The sequence below is a fragment of the Aulostomus chinensis genome, chromosome 7 (assembly GCF_037954235.1).
Source record: "Aulostomus chinensis isolate RoL2024-O1b breed Wild chromosome 7, RoL_Achi_v1.0, whole genome shotgun sequence".
NCBI lineage: Eukaryota > Metazoa > Chordata > Actinopteri > Syngnathiformes > Aulostomidae > Aulostomus > Aulostomus chinensis.
In genome coordinates this window covers 12,792,113-12,814,658 of record NC_141326.1, presented here as the reverse complement: position 1 = coordinate 12,814,658, position 22,546 = coordinate 12,792,113, and the positions used below count along the sequence as shown (strand labels likewise).

General features: G+C 40.9%; 2 protein-coding genes across 4 annotated transcripts in view; both read left to right on the top strand.

Annotated features, from left to right (window-relative positions):
* The first annotated feature begins 1,299 nt into the window (after nucleotides 1-1,299).
* On the top strand, nucleotides 1,300-6,877 carry olfml1 (olfactomedin-like 1). 2 transcript variants are annotated; one of them, XM_086207731.1, is made up of 9 exons: nucleotides 1,300-1,452; nucleotides 1,563-1,823; nucleotides 2,582-2,685; nucleotides 2,781-2,971; nucleotides 3,156-3,259; nucleotides 3,641-3,832; nucleotides 4,675-4,855; nucleotides 4,939-5,098; nucleotides 5,248-6,877. In XM_086207731.1, the coding sequence occupies exons 2-9, from the start codon at nucleotides 1,695-1,697 to the stop codon at nucleotides 5,402-5,404; spliced, it is 1,218 nt and encodes a 405-aa protein (XP_086063857.1). In that variant the 5' UTR covers nucleotides 1,300-1,452; nucleotides 1,563-1,694; the 3' UTR covers nucleotides 5,405-6,877. The 2 variants fall into 2 exon arrangements, with proteins under 2 accessions (XP_086063857.1, XP_086063856.1); XM_086207730.1 differs by having other exon boundaries at nucleotides 1,301-1,823.
* A 591-nt stretch (nucleotides 6,878-7,468) lies between these two features.
* Nucleotides 7,469-22,546, top strand: part of LOC147258578 (uncharacterized) — a 45,330-nt gene continuing 30,252 nt past the window's right edge. The window contains exons 1-10 of one of the 2 annotated variants that reach the window (XM_086207729.1): nucleotides 7,469-7,722; nucleotides 8,534-8,618; nucleotides 8,728-8,835; nucleotides 11,954-12,146; nucleotides 12,261-12,386; nucleotides 13,109-13,232; nucleotides 13,916-13,985; nucleotides 15,618-15,732; nucleotides 16,130-16,247; nucleotides 22,360-22,472. In XM_086207729.1, the coding sequence (XP_086063855.1) occupies nucleotides 7,529-7,722; nucleotides 8,534-8,618; nucleotides 8,728-8,835; nucleotides 11,954-12,146; nucleotides 12,261-12,386; nucleotides 13,109-13,232; nucleotides 13,916-13,985; nucleotides 15,618-15,732; nucleotides 16,130-16,247; nucleotides 22,360-22,472 (1,246 nt within the window). In that variant the 5' untranslated portion in view covers nucleotides 7,469-7,528. Of the gene's footprint in view, nucleotides 7,723-8,530; nucleotides 8,619-8,727; nucleotides 8,836-11,953; nucleotides 12,147-12,260; nucleotides 12,387-13,108; nucleotides 13,233-13,915; nucleotides 13,986-15,617; nucleotides 15,733-16,129; nucleotides 16,248-22,359; nucleotides 22,473-22,546 lie in introns of both variants that reach the window. The other variant, XM_086207728.1, reaches the window with a different exon arrangement.

Genomic DNA, 22,546 nt, shown 5'->3' with positions numbered 1-22,546 from the left:
TTATGCCACAGAGACAAACATTAAAATATTGTTAGTATGTGTGAATCACTGGCTTTAATTCTGGGTTTTAACTGATCCCACCAACTCTGAGATGAGTGAACTGGATGTTCTATTACACTAACTCATCGTAAAAACAGTATATATCTCATATAAGGACACAAAAACAGAGGATGAAACAACGTAAAATGGAACAAAAAGTTGAGTTTATCAGATAGAACAGAGGGAATAAAACCAGCACACATCTGATACTCACACTGCAGATCGCTATTGAAATTAGACGAGTCACTCTTACAGCACCGTTCACATCTCGGCGCCTCACCCCCAAATGCCTTCTGAATCACCTTCAGTTACAAGCAACCCTCTGTGAAAGTTTTCCGATTATGAAGAAGCCAGAATAATTCAGTAGACCATACACATAAATATACATCATGACCTGTTTTATTTGTGCCCAGCTTTAAGGCTTCTATTCTTTTGAACTATTTGAAGTCCAGTATGTATGGAAACTTCAGTGGTTATGACTCATGGACTTGTTTTAAGCAGCAGCAAGCCAGAACCTGAAGAAAACCACAGCAGTAATGTACATTTCTGATTCTAATCCCTTCTGTCTTAATAGTGCTCCACCCTAAAGAAGGCTATAATTATAAACCGCAGGTGAAATGGGGGGTTGGGGGGGGGGGGCGGGTTGTAGTGGACAGGAAGGAGTGAATATATTATTCTTCTAATGATGTAGTGCCCTCTGATGGAGAAAACTGGTATAACTGCAACAGCTTCATGAGAGGCAGAATGCAGCATCCCGACAGATGTTACATGGGGATCTATACTGCTTCGTGTGTGTTGTCATCTTTTGGGTCTTCATCTTTGGGTCATGTGTGTGAATCAGGAGTCATCATTAGTGGCTCAAAATCAGGCACGATAACATCAGGATCACAATGAAGCACAATGAGTTTAAGAACTACAAAAATATGGATACCAGATACGGGTTTATATAGGATATGAAACTATCTCTAATCTGTTTCAGTCAGATTAACAATGACTGAGGAGAGTTTCATTGTCACCATGAAAAAAAACATACTTCAACATCCTTGCATCTAAGAATTAGAAGCAAAGAAATAATGATAATAATAATAACTGTAGACTGGTTAAGAGCTGCTCTGTGAGAACTGAGGACGTGTCAGTGGGCCATCTGGGACGTAATACAATAAAAGAATTGACCAATAGACTACTTGACTTGTTTCGAACTCTTTCTGTCCCCCTCCCCTCTTTCTTGGGTTCTCTGCCATACCTCAAATGCACCCACTCTAAAATCCAGGAAGGGAGTGAGAGATTTGGAGAGAAAGAGAAAGAGAGGGGCTGGGAGGGATCTTAATGTTTGCTTGGAGCCAAAACCAACTGAAGCAACAACTGATAGAGAAACAAGGCAGAAAGTTCTGGAGCTGCAACTCTGAATAGAAGGTAACTTTTTTTTTTTTTAATGAAAAAGAATTTACAGCCATCAAGTTCTTCTTTCACTACAACAAACCAGAGAGAACTCTGACCGGTGGATTGCTCTGGTTTTTGTTTAGCTCGTCTTCAGCCTGTGTGAGGGTTGAACACGACAAGAGTGCCACAGAAAAAGGTCTCAGTATCGCCGCGGTTGTAGCTGCAACAGCAGCTGCAGCTGTTTCAGTGCAGAGTAACTAACTGAAGTGTGAGTCATGTCAGGCAGAGAAGTTCCTGCCCTTCTCTTATTTTTGTGTCTAACTGTGAGTTCAGTTTGGAGCCAGGGTTCTCCCCAGGACAACTTTATAATCCAGTACCTTGAGAGGAGGCTGGCGCAAGTGGAGGTAAGTGTGCTTGGTTGACATGATGGTCTGTTATAGATGTCACGATGACCTCAACCCCAACAGACGGTACTTTTGTGTTCCATACAGTTACCGATGAGTATTAAGACCTTCGCTGCTCACCTTTTCTATGTTCGATGTTTGGAAAATCTGCACCAAAAGACTGAACAAATTGTGATTATCACGTGCGCCACGTTTTTACCATGCTTAGATCATCTGGCTGCAATATTTTTGGCATCGGCTGCTTTTGAGATGTCTTCCTGTTTCTAGCTTTAGTCTGCAGAAAACAGCTTTAAGTGAGTTGAAATTGGAACAGCAGGAACTCATCGCAGTGCTCTTTCATGTTTTCTAAAATTAGCAGCTCATGTTTAATGAGAGCAAGAACATTTGTTGCATGTTTATGGTAAATGGTTGACTCTAACCTGTACCAAGTAAACACGTGAAAGTTCAACTTTCTAACAGTAAGACCAAAGTTGTTTCTTCTCTGAAAACTTCAGAGTAGCACTCGCACAGGTTTTTGATGAAAGTGAACTTCTGCTATTGGCTTCTGCTTGCTGGATAGAAGCCAGCAGCAGGACAATGTAAACAGTAGCGAAGGCAAAACAGGATCATTTTAACTCAAAGACTATGCCTGCAACATTTATATAAAGTATTCTAACTTTTACCTATGCAGATGTTTGTCATTAGTTAGCAGATACTCTATATGTTATTTCATCTGTCAAAAGTTCTATTTCCTAACTTGAAGTGCGTATTGCCCTCAGGAGCGTCTGACTCATTGTGAGCAAAACACAGTGAGCATCACCCAGAAGACCTATGACCTCTCCTCTGAGATCAGGGGTTATCTCTCCACCGTCAATGTCCTGAGGTAGGCTTTTGTGAAAGATCGCCCTTGAGCAGCGGTCTGCATGTGGATAAATGAAGAAACAACAGGAACCAGTAAAAGATGAGGTGTTTGTGTAGATCTGAGGTGAAGAGCCAGGTGGACAGCGTGTCTGTACGCGTGGACCGGGTGGAGAGAGAGCTGGAATATTTAGAAAACAAGATCCCACTACAGTCTGACATCGAGATGGAGGAGGCACTGCTTGAACAACAGATAAAGGCTGCAGAACTGGACCAGCTCAAGAAAAAAGCCACTATCAGTTTGGAGAATGGTAGGACGTATGTGGGACCGCCTGGACTATGATCATGTAATTAGTAGTGGAGAGACGGGAGGAAATGAAAGAAAGTAAAACAAGAAAAAAGTTGTGACATATAGCAGATCCAAAACAGATGGAGAACCCTGTGCAGCCTTTCAATATAAACCTTTACATATCATGTTCTCTCCATTATCTCCAGACTGCAACACGGCTCTGAGTCAAATCAAGTCTCTCAAGATCGTGAAGAAGGTGGGAGACTCCTATGGTTCCTGGTTCAAAGACCCCTCTGCAGGATCAGATAAGGTCGGTATAGAAAAAGAGAGAAGCACTGTAAGCAATGAATGTTTCTGATGGATAAATCAGGGCTGCACGCTTCAGTTTGCCCACTGGGTGTGTTACTATTACTATTATGACTAGTACTACTACTAAAACTACTACTACAACTACCAAAGAAATAATAATATACAAGCAAATTTACTATATACTGTACATCCCTCTTTATTCTGTTTTCTTTATGTGTAGGTAAAACAACTCTTTAAATATGAGGTATCCTTAACTGATACATATTTCTTTCTGAACGTTAACTCGGCACCGGTCTGATGACGCTGCACCGCAACTGTAAAACAATGCACAATCCAGTTTTTTGAGTCGCTTTCCAGCTTCTCAAGCCATGATGTTTTTCAGGTCTACCTGCTAAGTGGAATTCATAACGACACACTGCTGGAGTATGTTTCTCTCCAAAGCTTCACTGAGAGGACGAGCACACCACCAGCCAAGGTGCATCAACTGCCCTTCGCCTGGCAGGGGACAGGTCACGTGGTCTACGACGGATTCCTCTACTACCACAAGGCTGATACTGCTAACCAGATACTTAAAGTATGTAAAGGTGTTAAAGCCTGTTTGTTTCTCATAGAGGACTTTCTACATTGATTTACATTGTATTTGGAAAATATAAAAAGGGTTGTATGACAGTTATTAGTTTATTTAATATTCATGCTGAAGGTTTGCTGAATGAATTTCCGAGATTTGGGACTGATTTGGCCAGTGATTTGGCCAATGATTTGGCCAATGATTCCCAAGCTTGAGCATACATCAGTACCCCCAGGGGAGTGCCACATAGTCTGTGGTATCCTCTCAAAATCCTCAAAATAAACTAGTATTTTAAGGTTTTAATCGCCGTAATTCTGCAAACACCTTTGGCTTTGATCTTGATCCATCTCACACTTCATGAAGTACAAGGAAGAGGATTTGGGCGGGTCATGTGGGGATGTGTCCTCAGTAGGCCTGAAATATGAATAAATAAATGGTTGAAATGATCTTGCTCCATGCCCATGGGAGCAGTAGTCACTGTACATCAGCTGAAGACAGGGTCACAAGTGTTGAAAGCTATCATTGTACCTGGTATAATGACGACAAAGGCATTCTATTCTATTCTATTATCTGTATCTGACGGAAGCATAAATGCCAGCCTTGCCACTGGTGGTGCTATATAATCTGTGGAGGTCACGGAGCACACAGGAGGAGGCTGAATGTTTCAGGGGTCTAAGACTTCAAGTTTGGGAACCAATGGAATAAGCCATCATACTTTATTTTAAAGAACCAACACGCATTCATTTTTTACTTCTGACAATAGATTATAGATTAACTAGATATGGTTCAGACTGAAAATGATGAGCATTTGAATTGATCTTATCTTTATCGCTTTACTTTTTCTAAAGGTAGACCTCTTGAGTGGTACAGTGGCGGACAACACACTTCTTCCAGGAGCTGGTCGTCTCCCGGTCTACAGCCTGAACCCAAACACCTACCTGGACATGGCTGTGGATGAACTGGGCCTCTGGGTTATTTATGCTGACCCAGAATATGGAGGAAACCTGGTACTGACCAAACTGGATAAAGGTACAGTATGCAGTGTTGCATCCCTACAGACGTGCTTGAACTGCCTTCATAATGACTATGTTTTTTTTTAATGTCCGTCACAGTAAACTTGGCGGTAGATTACACCTGGGATACACAGTGTAAAAGCCGTGATGCTGAAGGAGCGTTCCTGATTTGCGGGACCCTCTATGTGGTCTACAACACACGCTACGGAGGACGCTCCACTGTGCAGTGTCTCTATGACATCCACGACACCATCCACAGGTTGGACACAGCGATACATGCTGAACACACACAAGCAGGCACATTTCGGAGTATGAAATCATTATTTGTATAAAACAAGTTCCTCATTCAGAGTTGCTCCTCACATCCACGTTCTTTCTTTGCTGAACCTTTTATCCCTCTATCTTCAGTGACGAGAGTCCCGTGATATTCTTCCCGAAACGCTACACAAGCCACAGCAGCATCCACTACCACCCCGGGGACAAACAGCTGTACACCTGGGACGACGGCTACCAGACGATATACAACGTGGAGACTCGCAGGAATGACCAAGTTTCCGTGGAATGAGTTCATCCTTAAAACCCCTCGCCTCTTCAGAAATAACCTGCTATTATGCAACAGTTACACATTTTATAACCACACGTTTAGTGAAGTTACTGAGTATAAAAGGATTCTGCCCCTGCTGTACACGTCAGAGCAATTAAACGTCTCATATTTTGTATAACCATAATAAAAAAGCATTTAAGTGTGTACTCTTCAGATTAAATTGCTCTTGTTAAAGTTACCCTGTATCAGGCTTGGAGCAGTTGGTGTAAAGGTAACAGAGAATACTCTAGAAAAGAGAGATTCAAGCAGGTGAGGTTCCCGATTTTGATAGTACTCAAGAACGCAGTCTTTAAGCTAACGAAAACACCTTCTGGTTAAATCCCATATACAGGACTCGGTCACTGGTCAAGTAGAAGTTTCTTTTGTGTAAAACACACTTTTAAAATATGTATTTTTTTTAAAATAAAGATTAAAAGAATGAATGAATAATTTTGAAAGTGATCCTGGTCCAAAATTCAGCAGCTGGTGGTATAATGTGGAACTCTGGCACCACAAGGAAACAAAGAGTGAGGATAGATTTTTTTTCTTTATTGGGAGTTGAAATAGCAATGGAAAACTTTATAAAGTGATAAGTTAACAGTAGAAAGTCTTATGTGTTGCTGGTTGTAGGAAACCCATGCATAATTTCGCCCTGGGCTCGATCCCTTGGTGACAATAAACTGTTCTGTTCTGTTCACACTAACTTTAGAGGACAAGCTGATATCTACTAAAGGTGCTGCTTTCTCAGGAAGGGCTTTTTGACTTACGCAAGGACCACGAGTCTTAATTTTGTGTTCCACAGTTTTGTGTTTTGCGCCAAGAGAATCTTGTAAGAACAAGATCCAAATTTCCCTCAATGGCCATATGACGCATATTCTTATGTAAACTCTGCAAGACAAGGAAACACAGCTCCTCTGGCAGAACAAAGTTGATGGGAGATTTCCTGTCTCCTGTGAGTTCCTATTCCTATGATTTTATTCCATTCACTTAACAAGACTGGAAGTTCTGGCTCTGTCCTTCCAGTTGTGAGGTGGGGGTATTTTCACACAAGTTTGAGCAGTACCACCATGAATGACTCGATCTGCTCTCTACTCCTCCTTGAGTTCTAGGGGAGGAATGACAAGTGAGCAATACCGATCCTCTTGGATGTAACTGTCAGGAACTGCGCCTGCAGACATTGACTCCAGTCATTTGATGTTCTGATCAAACGTGAGAATATTACAAAATGTAAAGGAATTTTATCTCATCTAAATGTCTACTATTATTTCTAATAATGTAAAGGACATTGTGTGACATTGTTTTTGTTTTTTTTCTAATGAAAAGCGATATGATACAAGTAAGCAGCTTCCAGGTGGAACTGTTGACATGGGAACATTTGCAACCCAGGTTGTTTTTTTTTGGGAGGCCAAACTGAATACTCCTGTTGTCACCGATGCTGAACTTTATGTGTATTTTGCATGTTGCTAGTTTGTCAAAGCCTCATAAAGTTTAGCCTTAGCTGCCCAAGAGTTTGGAAATGACTTTAATGCCGTTGCTTGTCTTTACTCAGATGTGAAATGCCCGATGTGATTACAGTCGCTCTGATATACTTATACAGAGGTGATGTGTTCGTGAATGTAATGTGCATTAGAAGACTGTAAAATGCTTTTTATAATGTTTCTTAACGCCTTCGAACTGTGGGAGGAAGCTGAAGTACCTGGAGAGATCCCACGCAGGTACAGGGAGAACATGCAGACTCCACACAGAAAGATACCGTGCTTGAGCCGGGACTCGAACCCGAAAACATCTTTCAGTGAGGCGTCAATGTCAACCACTGTACCGCCGCGCCGCCTCGTTAAGTCCCTTGTTCTTAATTTAATTCGAAAACTATTCAAACGTGGAGGCATGATACTTATTTTAAACATTGATTAAAAAGAAGTTGTTTCAACCAAACTTCGAGCCAGCGCTGTCTGCCTCCAGACGCTGGACTCTCCAGTCATTATTGTTGCTGTTATGAAGATCGTAATCAGGGAGGAGGAGTCGCTGCTTCAATCCGGGAGAGAAAGGGGCGTGGCCAGAGTAACCGTTGGTTGAATTTGACCGTGGATACAAAGCGGCATCCGGCTCATGCTTCTGGGATTTTTAAAAATTCGAAGTCCAGAGTTCTTTTGTACTTTAATAATGAGGAGAAACAGTATCAACGTCAGCAGAAGAGCTTCAACAACTAGAAGACGCAGCGAGAATTTGCGTTTTGACGAATATGGCTTTGCTGTTACTAAGAGAAAAGACCAGAAACTCCATCACCGGTGTCACGACTACAGGTGCGGTGAAGGGTGACGTATGTGTTCGCTCCTCCAAACTAACTACACTGAATTCAGACTCGTTACCTTTGAGATAAATGTCTAGTTTTCTATGTTCTGGCGGTCTTAAAAGATTCAGTTTTTCTGTCTTCAGAAGTAGCTGAAGCTAAACTATGTTCTAGATGTTATTTCCTGTAAGAGAATATGTAAAACAGGTTTTGGCAGAAATGCAACTCCTTATTTTTTTTTGTCTCTTTTTCCTGGAACGTCTATGATTTCCCAACCTGAAACTGCTCCTCCACACCAAAACTGCAGGGACGCTCATTTCAACCAGAATAAAAAATAAAGTTTAGAAGAAGAAGAAAAAAAAGGCAATTCGTAATAATGACATAAAAAATCTAAATCACGAAATTAAAAAGTCAACAGTTTGCGTTAAAGTTGTAAATACAAGTAAAATCAAATGCATGACTGAATTATGATTTTTATTTTAATCTCGTACTTGTCACTATCTCATCTCATAATTAAGACTTATCTAATACCTAGGATTTGTTTTTATCTTATAATTTTGACCCAAAAGCACAACAGCCTTGAGAATCGAAACAATATGCAGTTGCAGTATAAGTTTCTGCTCTGGCAGAAGTGGGCTGAGTGGGTGATTTAACTGGGAGTAATCAATGACCACGATAGCAGGAATCCAGGACTACGTCACTTACATCACTCTTGAGTGGCTGCAGTCATCATCCATCACCCGTTACATCACCAGTTGTTCTTTTACAAAACGCCTGGTGATTCCAGTAACCGATTCAGCCTGATGTCTGGTGTCCCTCAGCAGCCCCCAGCTGAGCTCAGTGAGGGCGAAAGAGCTGTGTGAGCTGCTCAGCTACTGGAATGGAACCAGCTTCATCTGCAAGAATCAGGTGATCTGTAGGATTCATCTGGCATGAATCACATCAGGGGTTTAATCAGACTCCTTGTTGCTGTTAAACTTCTGTTGTGTTTTTTTTAAAAATTATTTTTATATCCTAGATTGAGCGATTTATCAGGATGGGCATTCCTCAAAGCCTACGTGGTAGAGTGTGGAAGTGTCTCCTCAACATCGACGACCTGAAAGAAAGCAGTGACTTCAACTATCAGGTGGAGTACTGTTAGATACTAGACATCCTCATCCTCACGATGGTGTTAGTCACACTCAGCTCCAAAATGATGCCAGGTTGTAGTCGAAGATTTCACAGGTTTCTGACATGTTTATCTCAATATCTAAGGGCTCTCTACATATAGACTCTTCTACTATCTTCAACTTTATTGTGAGACTCAGCTTTCCTCCATGAGCCAGCACTTGGCAGCAGTGGAAAGGAGAGTTAGAGATGGAACGATTGGTTAATAAGTCACTTGTCAAGCAGAGGTAAACATTCTCTGGTACCAGCATCTGGACTGTCAGTTTTTTAAGTGTTTGGTTTTAGCTTGTTGGACACAGAATGTTTTCTAGACTGGTGTTAAGACAAAATAATCATTGTCACCTTGGCCATTAATAACTTGTAACAGGTATTTTATCAAAAACCGGTTCTTGTTGAGAACCAGTTCCCAGTGTTCCAATTCCTTGGAATCATTTGCCAGTTTTGCTAACGATTCCCTTATTGATTCTAGTGTGCACGAATGACATCACCACACACACTGTGTAGCTTGTGTAAGCAACGCAACGTGCGTGGTGATGTCATTCATCAGTGCAGCCAGCAGGAAACATTGCGCTCGAAAGTTAAGTTACGTTTCATGAGAGGACGGCAACAGGGCAACTTGCAATACTTCATCAGATATTTCATCAAAGGGAGGGAATACTATCAATATGTAGAAACATTTGCACTCACAAGATGCGATAACTTTGAATGAATGTCGCGTTTTCGATCTGCTCCGGAGTGAATCTCAACCCATTAGCAGTAGCAACGTTAGCGCGTCCTCTGCTGTTATTACTGCAGGTAACTAACTGACTTACACTGCCTATCATGTTGGCTCCCCCTCACTATTGGGTTTGTAAGGTCATGTTATTTCTAAACTAAGCAAAGTTTATGCTAATCAACCTGTTTGTTCTCTTATTTTCCAAATGAGAATCAATAAAGAACAGAATCGAAAATGGAATCGGAATCGTAAAAATCATATCAATTCCCATCCCTACAAGTGATTGAAGTATGTCATGATTTATTTATTGACTGTTTCCAAAGCAGTTAGTCACAGCTATTCGTTATCGGTACACCAACTTATCCACTTATCTTGAGTGTAGAAACTTTTTTGTGATATTTTGACTATATCCCTACATATTCAGAAATTTTTAAATACAGGTAGAAACAACTGAAAAGTGCCCGCAGGCCAGTTGGAGCATTAACGGGTTATCAGTCTGTCCATCAAACATAAGAGAGGAAGATGGTGCCCTTTGAGCTTCTTTAGAGAGCAGTGGCAACTGCAAACACGAAAATTGCAAAATCAAAACGGGAAGGAGTGTCACATGTTTGGATGGACTACGAGGTGGAGTTACTGCTTCACGTTACACTGGAATGTAATGATGAAGTAAAGCCAGAATTCCTTGTAAACATGCATGTAAAGGAAACAGCACTATGCAGATATAAGCAAACAGGTAGCCATCTTGGATTCATGTGTCATGCGCAGTACTTCAAAACAGCGATTACCATGCCCACATCGAGGCAATGACATCTCTGCTGCCACAAGCAGTCCCCCTGAAGATGGACAAAACAGACTCTTATAATCTTCACCTGAGAGGGTGTTTTCCAAAACCTCCATTGATGGTGAGCTAAAACTCTGTGTGTGAACAGAAGGGAAAAACACAGAACAAAAATGTTTGTATAAAATAAATATCCACATACTGTGCATGTATGTACAGTCAGGTCCATAAATATTGGGACATCAATACAATTCTTTGCTTCATACACCACCACAATGGATTTGAAATGAAACAAACAATATTTGCTTCAACTGCAGACTTTCAGCTTTAATTTGAGGGTATTTACATCCAAATCAGGTGAACGGTGTAGGAATTACAACAGTTTGTGCCTCCCACTTTTTAAAGGACCAAAAGTAATAGAATAAATTAACAATCATAAATCAAATTTTCACCTTTTAATACTTTGAGGAAAATCCTTTGCCGTCAATTACAGCCTGAAGTCGGGAACACACAGACATCACCAGATGTTGGGTTTCAACCCTGGTGATGCTCTGCCAGGCCTCGACTGCAGCTGTCCTCGGTTCCTGCTTTTTCTGGGGGCATTTTCCCTTCAGTTTCTTCTTCAGCAAGTGAAATACATGCTCAATCAGATTCAGGTCAGGCGATTGGCTTGGCCATCGCATAACATTCCACTTCTTTGCTTTAACAAACTCTTCGGTTGCTTTCGCAGTATGCTTCGGATTATTGTCCATCTGCACTGTGAAGCGCCGTCCAATGAGTTCTGAAACATTTGTCTAAATACGAGCAGATAAGATTGCCTGAAACACTTCAGAATTCATCCTGCTGCTTTTGTCAGCAGTCACATCATCAATAAATACAAGGGAACCCTTTCCACTGGCAGCCATAAATGCCCACGCCATGACACTACCACCACCATGCTTCACTGATGAGGTGGTATGATTTGGATCATGAGCAGTTCCTTTCTTTCTCCATACTTTTCTCTTTCCATCACTCTGGTACAAGCTGATCTGTGTCTCAACTGTCCATAGACTGTTGTTCCAGAACTGTAAAAGCTTTTTTAGATGTTGTTTGGCAAACTCTAGTCTGGTCTTCCTGTTTTTGAGGCTAACCAGTGGTTTACATCTTGACACACACCTGGCCATGGAACAGCTAATTGTCCCATTACTTTTGGTCCCTTAAAAAGTGGGCAGCACATATAGAAACGATTGTAATTCCTACACCATTCACCTGATTTGGATGTAAATACCCTCGATTTTAAGCTGAAAGTCTGCAGTTAAAGCACATCTTATTTGTTTCATTTCAAATCCATTGTGGTGGTGTAGGAAGCCAAAAAGATGAGAATTGTATTGATGTCCCAATATTTATGGACCTGACTGTACAAACATTTATTCAAATTTTCAATGTTTCACTCAGGGTTTCGTTATGCTCAAATTTAAAATGTGCATAAAATGATGAGGGTGGACATGCACCTACTGTCTGGATACATTTATTTTATCTAGGTCTTGACTGTTATGTAACTTATCCACAGACATTGATGGTCCCTCATGCTGCTCTCTCCCACAGAGGTGCTTGTCAGAAGTACGGGGGCCTCTGGTAGACTTGGGCGTGAGTGAATACGGCATTCTGTCTGCAATCACCACACTGAGCGAGACTCAGAACGATCTGGGTTTGAATCCTGAACATCCCTCCAGCTGTTCAGAGCCCTGCTACTCTGTTGATGACATCACACTCTTTCGCCAGATCGCCCTGGACTTGCGTGAGTTCAGACAGGACAGTGGGCTTTAGGCAGTGATGGAAGACCAAGTGCAGGCCAACCTCCGGTCTGTTTGAGAAGAAAGTATTAAAATTTAGTATTTGACTTGTCCCTCAGAGCGTTCCTTTCCGACCCACCGCTCTCTGATGGGCGAGAGCCCTGAAGCCATTGAGGGTCAGGCTAAACTCTTCAGGGTCCTCATCGCCTATGCCAGGTACAACCCACTGGTGGGATACAGCCAAGGTAACTGGTTAAAAGATTGGAATGTCCTGTGGTTAGAGTTTAATCATTCATGGAACTCATGAGTTTTTATAAACAAGCTAGAATTGACTTCCCAGATAGTTTTTTTTCCTAGGAAGGAAGTAAAAACTTGTGATGCTTATTAAACAAACATGTCAGATTAAATGATGCTGAACAGCGTAACAGATGTTAAAATAGTCTTGTCACATTTAACCTGCATTTCTATGTGTACAAGAAACAATCGTGATAAAAATGTATGGGGGGAAAAAACTTGCTGTTCAACTTTTTGATCATGTTAAAACCCCATTGTACATGGCTCCCCATGCTTTATTTTTTATTTCTTACTCAATTTACTTGGAGGTTTAATAAGTGTTTGGAGTCGCTGCTGAGAGGTGCAGTACTTCATGTGTTCACATGATGGAGTCAGAGGACCATTGATAGAAAAAGACAACTTAAAAAAAGACTGCTAAATGCCATTAAATTCAAACTGTTTATATTGCAGGGCTGTTATGTACTAGTCTGTATTATTTTATCTTGTTGTACTAAATTGGCACAGGGATGAGGGTCATTTTTGTATCTGCTTTGTCTTATATTTTTTTAATCATATTTGTTTCGTTCATCAAAGTTACTGATACTTTTACGTCAAAGACAATTTTTTTCCTAAAATGCAATATTGACATGTGTTCCTCTTTGGTGAAACGTAACTGTGCGCTTGTGTCTCACAGGAATGTCCTACATAGCTGCGGTGCTGCTGATGCACCTGGGAGAAGAGGAGGCATTCTGGGCTCTAACAGCCTTGTTGGATAAACCCAAATATCTGGCCGAAGTGTTCGACCTAAGCCTCACCAAGTAAGAATGTCACTCTAGGAACTAAGACTGAAGAAAAACATGGTTAAATAACCACAACCTGAATATGCATAACATAAAAATACTATAAATGATATGTTACAGTCATTTAAGGAAGTGTTATGTGATATGTGATAACATAAAATGAGCTGTGAATGGAAAAAAAAAAATCATGCAATATTAATGGTTATCAGGAGACGGCTAAATTATGTAAAATATTTTGCGGTGCAGGTAAAAAGAATTTCTGACACTTGGCTTGAATACAGATGATGTCATTATGTAATACCATATTGTTGTTTCATCTCCTTTTATACTTGTTCTGTTCTGTTTTGTTTTATACTTCTGGCCTGTCTGCAAATTATTGCCAAGAGGTCGTGGGTTTTTATTTGTTACTTTACTTGTATATGTTTTGCACTATAATGCATGCCTATTCAAATTATTGCATGTAAAACTCTTTGAGCTGCATTCTCTGCATGAAAGATGCTATAAAAATAAAGATTATTATAATCATAATTATTATTACAGTCTGTGGAAGTTTGGAATTCCCAAAATGCGAACTGTCTACTCTTTCATCTGTTCTTGAAATGATAAACAAATGTCTTTACTGTCCAGTAATTTTGTGCTGTTTTATATTAATCTGTACCCGCACATTGACCTGAACAATGCTGCTGTTCTTGTCCGCTCAGGGTCCAGCATCAGGTGAGGGTGTTTGACCAGTTCCTCAAACACAAGAAGCCAAAGCTCTCTCAGCACATGGTGAGTCCTTCTGGTTTGTCTGTTCAGCTCTGTATGAAGCCTGGAGAAGAGACACTAATCCTCAGCAGGATGACTCACTGACCAGGGCCCTATGGCATCTGTTCTCATTTTCCTGATATCTGTTTTTCCGTTAATTGATCTAAATGTGGTGTATGTGAACAGATAACTTTCAGTTATCACATTCAGTACAGTTCTCAGCACAGTTTCCTCAATCGTAGCAGCCATGCTCGAAATGGAGCTGTTGGTTTTGGTTTTGTTTCTGTGTACAGTGACGTGGGAACCAGATCTGTTTTTGAGCATTCAACTGCCTGTAATTATCAGGATTTGTACGAAGTGGATTATTTTCTCATTAAATCAGTGAATCATTTATAAAATATTTAAAAAAAAAAAAAGTTCACTGAATCTTTCCAGTGTCATGTTCAAATTACATCTTTTGTCCAACCAACAATCCAAAGACTCTTCATTTTCTGTCATACAGACGAAATAGCAACAGACTATTAAAAGTGTTTGGAACCAGCAAAGGTTAAAAAAGACTAGAACAATTAATAGTTTATCAAAATAGTTAGCTCCTATTTTTCCAGGGAATGAATAATTAATGAATTGTTGCTGGTCATTTGTTTGTCTCTTAATCACAAGCTACTTAAAAGTTAATATGAACAGTTTGTGATGAATACAGAATAAACATGGGTTGCATTGGTATAAAGGAATGATGTAAATGTGATGATTAGGCTTGGAGTGTGAAAGGGTTTGCTTGTAAAGGTGTTCTGTACCAACCCTGCTACCGTAATATCGTGTCCAGTTTTAGCCATCTGAGAGGGCCTTAGACCGTGTCTGTGTTTGCCCACCCTGTAGTTATCCCTGTGTTTCCTCCTTTGCAATTGGATGTTGTCATTCCTAATGATGAATATTGTCACTATGAGCATACTGGACCGCTGCTGTTGGCATTGAGCTCAAAGTTCTGAATAAAACCTGGCTAATGTAGCTCTGGATTCTTATTCAAAATTTCTTGATTTTAATTTTGAAACTGGTGGTCTCCCACTGAGCATATTGCATATTTTAATGCTGTGCATACATTAACTGCAGGCATTCCCTGCGATCAATTGTGCCCCAAGTGTCTTTTTAAGGTATAATTACACATCACGTCAACTCAGCAGATCTAAGAGGAGGTAATACTCACACTACGTGGGCTTTTTGTTGGCACAACAGTTTTCCCGCCTTACAAAGAAAGCCTTTTAGAGATCAAAGTTCAGCAGTTCCTTTGTAATTGAGCTATTCAGCAGAGTTAAGACATGCAAGCTGTAAACAGATTTTTTTGTACTTTAGCTGTTCCCAGTAGAACTTCAACAAACAGGATAAATGCAGTTTGGTTGCAGGCATAAACAGGAGACATTGTGTTGTCTCGGTTTGAAAGATGCGTGACCCAGAACTAGTTAAAAAAGATTACAAACAAAGTGTTCCCCAGAATCTTGGAAGCTGATGGTTGATTCTTATTCATCTGTATCACCAGCAGCAGAAAGCATGAAGGAAAACATCTTTCAGTGAAGTTCATAAGAACTTTTTTAAACAAACAGAAAAGGACATTAGTTTTTTTAAGTCAATGCAACCCTCTTTGTATCTTCTACTTCCCTGCAGGAGTCGCTTGGGGTCTTATCAGTCCATTTTGTGATGCCGTGGTTCCTCACTCTCTTCACCTCCCTGCCCTGCTGGGACTCTGTCCTGGCTGTCTGGGATCTCATTATTCTCCATGGTAGACACACTCACACACACACACTTATGTTCTATTATTTCTGCACATTTAGGAAAGAAAGCAGTGTGTCTTAGGATTTTAATAAATTACGGGAAAGTCAGCATTGGCAGGATCAGCAGTCTAGTCAGGGGGTTGGGGCAGGAAACGAAGAGTTCTTATCATGTTGTGGATGGACTGGTGATGTAAAGTTTGGAAAGCCTGTTGATTTATTACCCAACATTCCCCCTGGTATCTTGAGGGAAGAGCCGTACCTCCTGTTGCATCTCCATTAAAAGATTAGGGGGCTTTCCCCTACACCTGGCAGTGCTAGTTTAGTATTGTCTTCTCCGTCTCTCTTGTCTCTTTTAGCATTAATGTTACGTGCATCATCTTTAAAGGGGCTCCTGTCTTTCCTCAGGCCTGCCAGCTGTCTTCCATACTGCGCTGGCCATCATTGAGCTCCTGGAGCCTCGGATGATGGAGATGAACGACGAGGGCGCCGTGTTACCCCTGCTGCTGAGAGTTCCTGTGGATGTGTAAGTCAAATGAGGTTGTTAATGCTACAGTGTCACTCGTGCATCTATACACTCACTGTTATGGCCCTATTTAGTGCCAGTGTTATGTAAATTTTTAGAGCCGATACAAATGTAGGGATTAGAAAAAAAATCTGATAACTGATATTTTGGCAGATATTTAAAAAATGTTCCCCCAAAATATACAAATATCTATGTACCAGGTTCATAATATGTCGGTGTATGAGCAACAGGCATGAAGTTGCTGTCCAAATTTATTTGAAGCACAATTCTCTGATGCCCTCTGAATGTTGATAATTTCTCCATTTTATCATTCTGAACCATGAAGTCATAGGAGTCAGACTCCAATCAGAAATGTCTTAAGCTAGTTTTCTTGCCTATCAAAACATGTCATTTAACAATATTTTGGTTTTGGTGTATAGTGGTCACTAACAGTCCAGAGATGACCACTAACAGTGCTTAGAGCATAAGAAATTCAGTGTAATGCTATCCAGTAAAAAAACAAAACAAAACAAAAAACAAACAGCTGGTGTGCTGGCTGTGCAAGTCTGAATGGGTTCCATTATGGTAAAGTGAAATTCTGATAAATAAAAGCAACATTATGGCAACAAAGTAAAGAATGGGGAGACTTTATTTCCTTTCCACGCCATCACTACATTTCATTTAGCATGTTTGCTCCCCCTACCCTTCTCTCCCATGACTGACTGAGGCTAAAGTTATTAGCTAGCTAACATTAAGCTCAAGTTAGCCTTTTTCTTGCTAACAATAAACAAATGAGCATGGTCAACACAACGAAGCACATCATGACTCATAAAAAACTGATTGAAATGAAACAGGAAAATCTCTGAGTCATTTTTCAGCAAATAGCATAGTTTGTCGTAGATCCAAGCAAGATTCAATTAATTTTATTAGGAAAAATGTAAGTGTTTATATCAGCGTCCATACAGCAACCTTTTTGCCGCCACAAATTGTCAACAGGCTGCAATTGGCCCTAGCCCTAGCTCTATTTATTTACATTCACATCTATTTGTTTAGCTAGTCTCACATACAACAAAGGACAGCAAATATTATTGTGGCGCTGTCAACAATCTATGTTTTGATTAACATAAAATGATAAAGAAATGTATTTTTGAGACCCACAGCCATAATATTGGTCTCAATCACCCTGATGAATGTCTTAAAATCACAAAGTTAAGGGGCTGTGCAGTTCTCAGGCCTCTGACACCTCTGTGAGCCAAGTTTTAAGACTTTGCCCTAAATAAAACCCCAGGCAGCTCATAAATATCAATCAGCTCATCAGGACTGGATGTGTTTTGATACTAAGCATTCCAAGAAAAGTAAAGTGTCTTTGTTGGGTTGGGTTTGTTGCGGTTGTTATAGAGCATGTTTGGATTAAACATCCTTTATGCTAAATTAGTTTCTTCAATGGCAGCCCATGCTGTTTTCAGCCAGACCCCTCTGTCTGTCCCTCACTACATTGAATATAAACGTCACACACTGGCGGACATGTTTTGTTGACATGGAGCTGTTGTTATAGCAACTCCGCAGGGTCACTGGGTTTGTGTATACAGCTAGTGTGTGTGTGATGAACCGGTGTGTGGTTCTGATTTTAAAATCCAATTTATCATATTTGTTTTACTAGATATTCCCCTTTCACGTCCGTAAAGTTCACTTCCCTGTGCGTCTGGTGTAGAAAAGGTCCCAGTGACTGGCCTTGAGGTTGTTTACCTTGGACAAAGATCTGTGCAGCAGGCTGGATAAATGGGTCGACAGCCAAGCAGTCTCCATAAATGTAGCTACGTCACAGGCAGTGATAAAGCACTTTATCATGAGCCAGACGAGGGGGGGAGGTGCACTAGATATGCTGCTATGAACTGCAAAGTGGTTAATGAAGGGCAGACTTTATAGAATGCTAAAAAAACATTTAACTGGCCATTTAGGCTACTACAGTATGCCCTTTTCCTGTGCTACAGGGAAAGAGAAAGCACATTTTGCACCATGTGTGGCTCTCATGCTCTTGTTATATGCATCAAGGGCAGCACTGACAGGCCCATTTTGTTCTACTTGTGCTGTTCAGTGGGCAGCCTGCCATCCCGTCACATTGAGAAGTCCTTGTTGCCTGCTTGGCATCATTATGAAAGCCTGGTTCGAAGTCATCACTAAGTGGTCCGACTGTCTCCAGAGGCAAGATCCTCTTACACTGGGAAGATACTGTTGAAGACAGAGGGACAGTGATTGGGGCTAAAAAGAGAGAGAAAGATAAATAGGAGGACAGAGAGAGAGTAGAAAGGGTGGTAGGTTAATTGTTAAGTGAGAGGGGAAACGTAGGAAGAGGGAGGGAGGCAACCTTCATCCCCGTTTACTCTGTGTGAGCTGTATCAGTGGAAGCTTTATATAGATGCCCCCCCGTGATGAATGGTTAATTTACTCATCCATCTCATGTGACTTCTACTCTTGGCTGTCAATCATCTTTCAGCCCAGTCATAGGTTACAACATTGATTCTCAAAATGCCCTTCATCATACTCTTTAAATGTCTGCCTGTCTTTCTGTTACTCTAACATTTGGCTACTCTCTCTGTCCCTGTTGTCCCACTAAACTTAAGTACTAATTACTGCTGATACTTAGTCTTGACATACATTTTCTTCAGAGATGTACACATAGGCTATCTGCGGACATTAGAATACCAAGTAATTTGTTTGACTGCACAGAAATGTCCTCACACAAGGGCACTAACTGTACACAGGCTGGAAAACCAATAAAGCCCTTCATGTGGACACTGATCCACTGAGCATGTGTTGAGTTTGTCTGCTAAGCATACTTTATAAAGTAGTTGTGTCAAGTCAAAGAAACTATCTGTTACAGATGTCACTCCCCCCCCCCCCCCCCAAAAAAAATCAAGATTTATCAAACTGCCTGAGTGGGGTGGTGAGCTAACAGGAGAGCCTGCAGATTTGTGGTTGCTGAGGAGTAAGATCGCCATAAACTTTAGCTTAGTTTACCTAACTGTGATAAGTCAAGGTGCATTCAGCAGGTCGATTTGAGTGAAGTTTTAGAGCGCCCTCTGCTGGATAATCTGACAGACTACTTTACTTTCCGATGAACTCAAAGTAACGGCAGGCAACATTTTGAGCAGGTTATTACTGTTCAAATGTGAACTGTCACCTCACATTTTAATGAACATAAAAACTCTGAATTAAAAGTACCAACCCTCCTACAGTACATATCTATGGTACGACACTGTCTGTGTACCCTCCTGAGTATAGTCCTGCACTGTCTCTTTTCTCTCATCTCCCTCTTTTGTTAGGTGTAAATACCCCCACTTATTTCCACAAGCTGTTCTTGGAGTGCCCTTCTACTTGGCCAGGTTGCACTGTACTGTGCTGAAGCACCATTGTCCCCCCATTGTACCCAAAACTGTAACTTTGCTGTTATATTTATTTTGGCAGCGGTGTCGCTCATCTTACATCTGGACATTTTCTCTCCATCTTCCAGAGTTTGTCCATTCTTTATGTGTGGCCTCTGTCACTGCCCAGGCTCGTGCAATTATACAGTGCCGGCGCCTACTTCTCCCAATCACAAAATGGCCTACTGCAATTTTTATATTGCTGGAATGTGCAATATTTGTTAAAGGTTGATTGTACCTCAAAGTACCATTTTGAATGAAATTGTGCAGCAGAGATGTACTGCCTACACATCACATTCTACAGGCTTAAGAAGATATCTTTACCATTGCCAGGTTTTTAATGAAAGTTATTGTAATGATGTGAAAACTGACTAATCTAATTTTGCTAATATCAATTGTAATATCAGTCATAAATAATCAGAGTGTGATATTGTGGTTAATCATCAAGCTTGTTCAATATGTTGGATGCAGTTAGTGGTTTCTAGTTAGCAGCTTTAGTATGTAGGCAATTCTTGGCCTGGTCTTTACCTCCTCCTACTCAAGACACACACACACACACACACACACTCATCCGTGCCGTCCACCAGTCCTATCTCTTTCTCTGCCTTCCTCTTTTGTGTACCCCTCATTCACAATGGTCAATTCCCATAAACCTCCCCAGGCAGTCCCTCCTCCCCTGAGTTCTCATTTTCTTCTCTGTTCCCTCTCTCCTCCTCTGTGCCTCCTCTTTTTCATTCATTCATCCTCATTGACACATTGACATGCTCATTCAGCTGGAGGGTTTGACACATCATTTGTTTACTTCAAACTGACGAAGCTGCCTTCAGTCAAGTCTCTGCTCTTTCAGCCATTTTAGATTTCCCCATGCATTCAGGCTGAGGATCACTAGGTCACTGGTGCCCTTTTTGCTTGTGTTGATCATCCTTTTCACATGAAATGTGTGTTATGTTTTTGGCCTCCCAAATAGTTATTTGAAATTCATGTCCAAGTGAATCCTCCCCCTTGCAACCTGATACAAAAAATTTGTTTAAGCTGGTTAGAGTTGGTACCGTTATCTGTTCCAGCATTATTTTAAGCAAAATATTTTTTGTGATTTTTAAGAAATGGGTTTATGAGTTTGTAAAACATTAAATTGTTTTAATTGCATTTTATAGAACATCCCAGCTTCTTCAGAAATCAACTTGTAGATCTAAAAGTTGTACAAAGATGATATTAAACCATGTCAAGTTCAACACCTTGGTAGTGTGAAGTTGTGATCAATAGCCAAAAGTAGGAGCAGAAGAGAAACTGTCATATCTTTGCCTTCTTAAAAAATTGCTGAAGTCATTTATTCAAGTTTTTCAGAAAACACCAATAACAGGAGGCAAAATATCATAAGGAATTGATTTAAGCAGAATTTTTTTTTTGAAAAATACTAGGCAATTATTTTAAGAAGGTGACGATATGCATTTTTCAGTGCGGCCTGTTACACATTACCATCTGTGAAATTCTTGGTGGACTTTTTTTTTCTTTCTATTTTACATAAATGAGGTGCCTTAAAGTCCAGCCTGGATCCACTGTAAAACTGTACATATCAGTTATTCATCCATCTTCTTCCATGACCACTCATGCTTCATCCTCACCCAAGTACACTTTCTAAAGTCATTTATCACTGAATATACTGGATGTAACCATGATATCCATCGCAATTCCCTGTCACTCTGTTATTCACTTGCCATCTTAGCCTCTCTGACTCATCTAGTGGCAACGCTTCACTCTCCTTCACATTAATCATCCATCATTCTTAGTTTAGAGTATAGGAATGAAATATCTGTTCATTCTGTCTCTGAGCATTACTTCACTAAAAAAGTATGGTTTGCCTTTCAAGCACTTATGTGTCTTTAACTCCCCCTGCGTGATTTCTCCACCAGAATCTTTGTGGAGTATTAAGCATACTACTGTACAAGACAAATACAACATAACTTAAATCCAAGGGCATATTTAAGGGGTTGTAAACTGTTCCATCCATCCATTGCCTTCCGCTTATTCCTATTAAGGGTCACGGGGGGGCCGGAGCCTAACCCAGCAGCTAGGGGCAAGAGGTGGGCTTCACCGTGGACAGGTCGCCAGTCCGTCACAGGGCAAACATACATAGACAAACAACCATTCACACTCACAGTCACACCTTCGGTCAATTTAGAGTATCAATCAGCCTCGTCCCCTCTTGATGTCTTTGGACTGTGGGAGGAAGCTGGAGTACCAGAGAGAACCCACACAGGAACAGGGAGAACATGCAGACTCCACACAGAAAGATCCCGTGCCCGAGCCGGGACTCGAACCTGGAACCTTCTTGCTGTGAAGCAACAGTGCAGACCACTGCGCCACTGTGCAACCCCCTGTTGTAAACTGTTATTTTGGACAATTTTGCAGCACTTACTAGTCAATCTCCATTAGCCTCAGGCTCATCACAAATGGCTGGCATTTTCTGACTTCTAGAGTCACCAAAATGTAATGCAGGTAGGAAAAAAAACCTCCTTGGAAGGAAAAAAACGAGGGGAGTGACATCAATGTTTGTGGGAAGTCTAGATATATTAGCAATACCTCTCCCTGCAGGGTGAGCTTCAAGTTGTTAAAAAATAAATTTTTATTTGGAGTTCTTATTCTGAATCATTTACCCTTCTGAAGTTGCAGCCAGTGTTCTCACCTTCTCTTTCTCATCCCCCCATCCAAAGGGCCAGGTACACTGTGTTGGTCCCTGCCCTCTGGAATTCTGAGGTACACGCCTGGGAGCTGAATTGCATGAACAGTTTAGTGCTGGATGATACCCACCATGGACTCAAAGCAGGTAAATGATGCATGCTCTCACACACACACACACAGACACTCAGAGACAGAAGTTGATCTCAAGCAGCTGCCTAC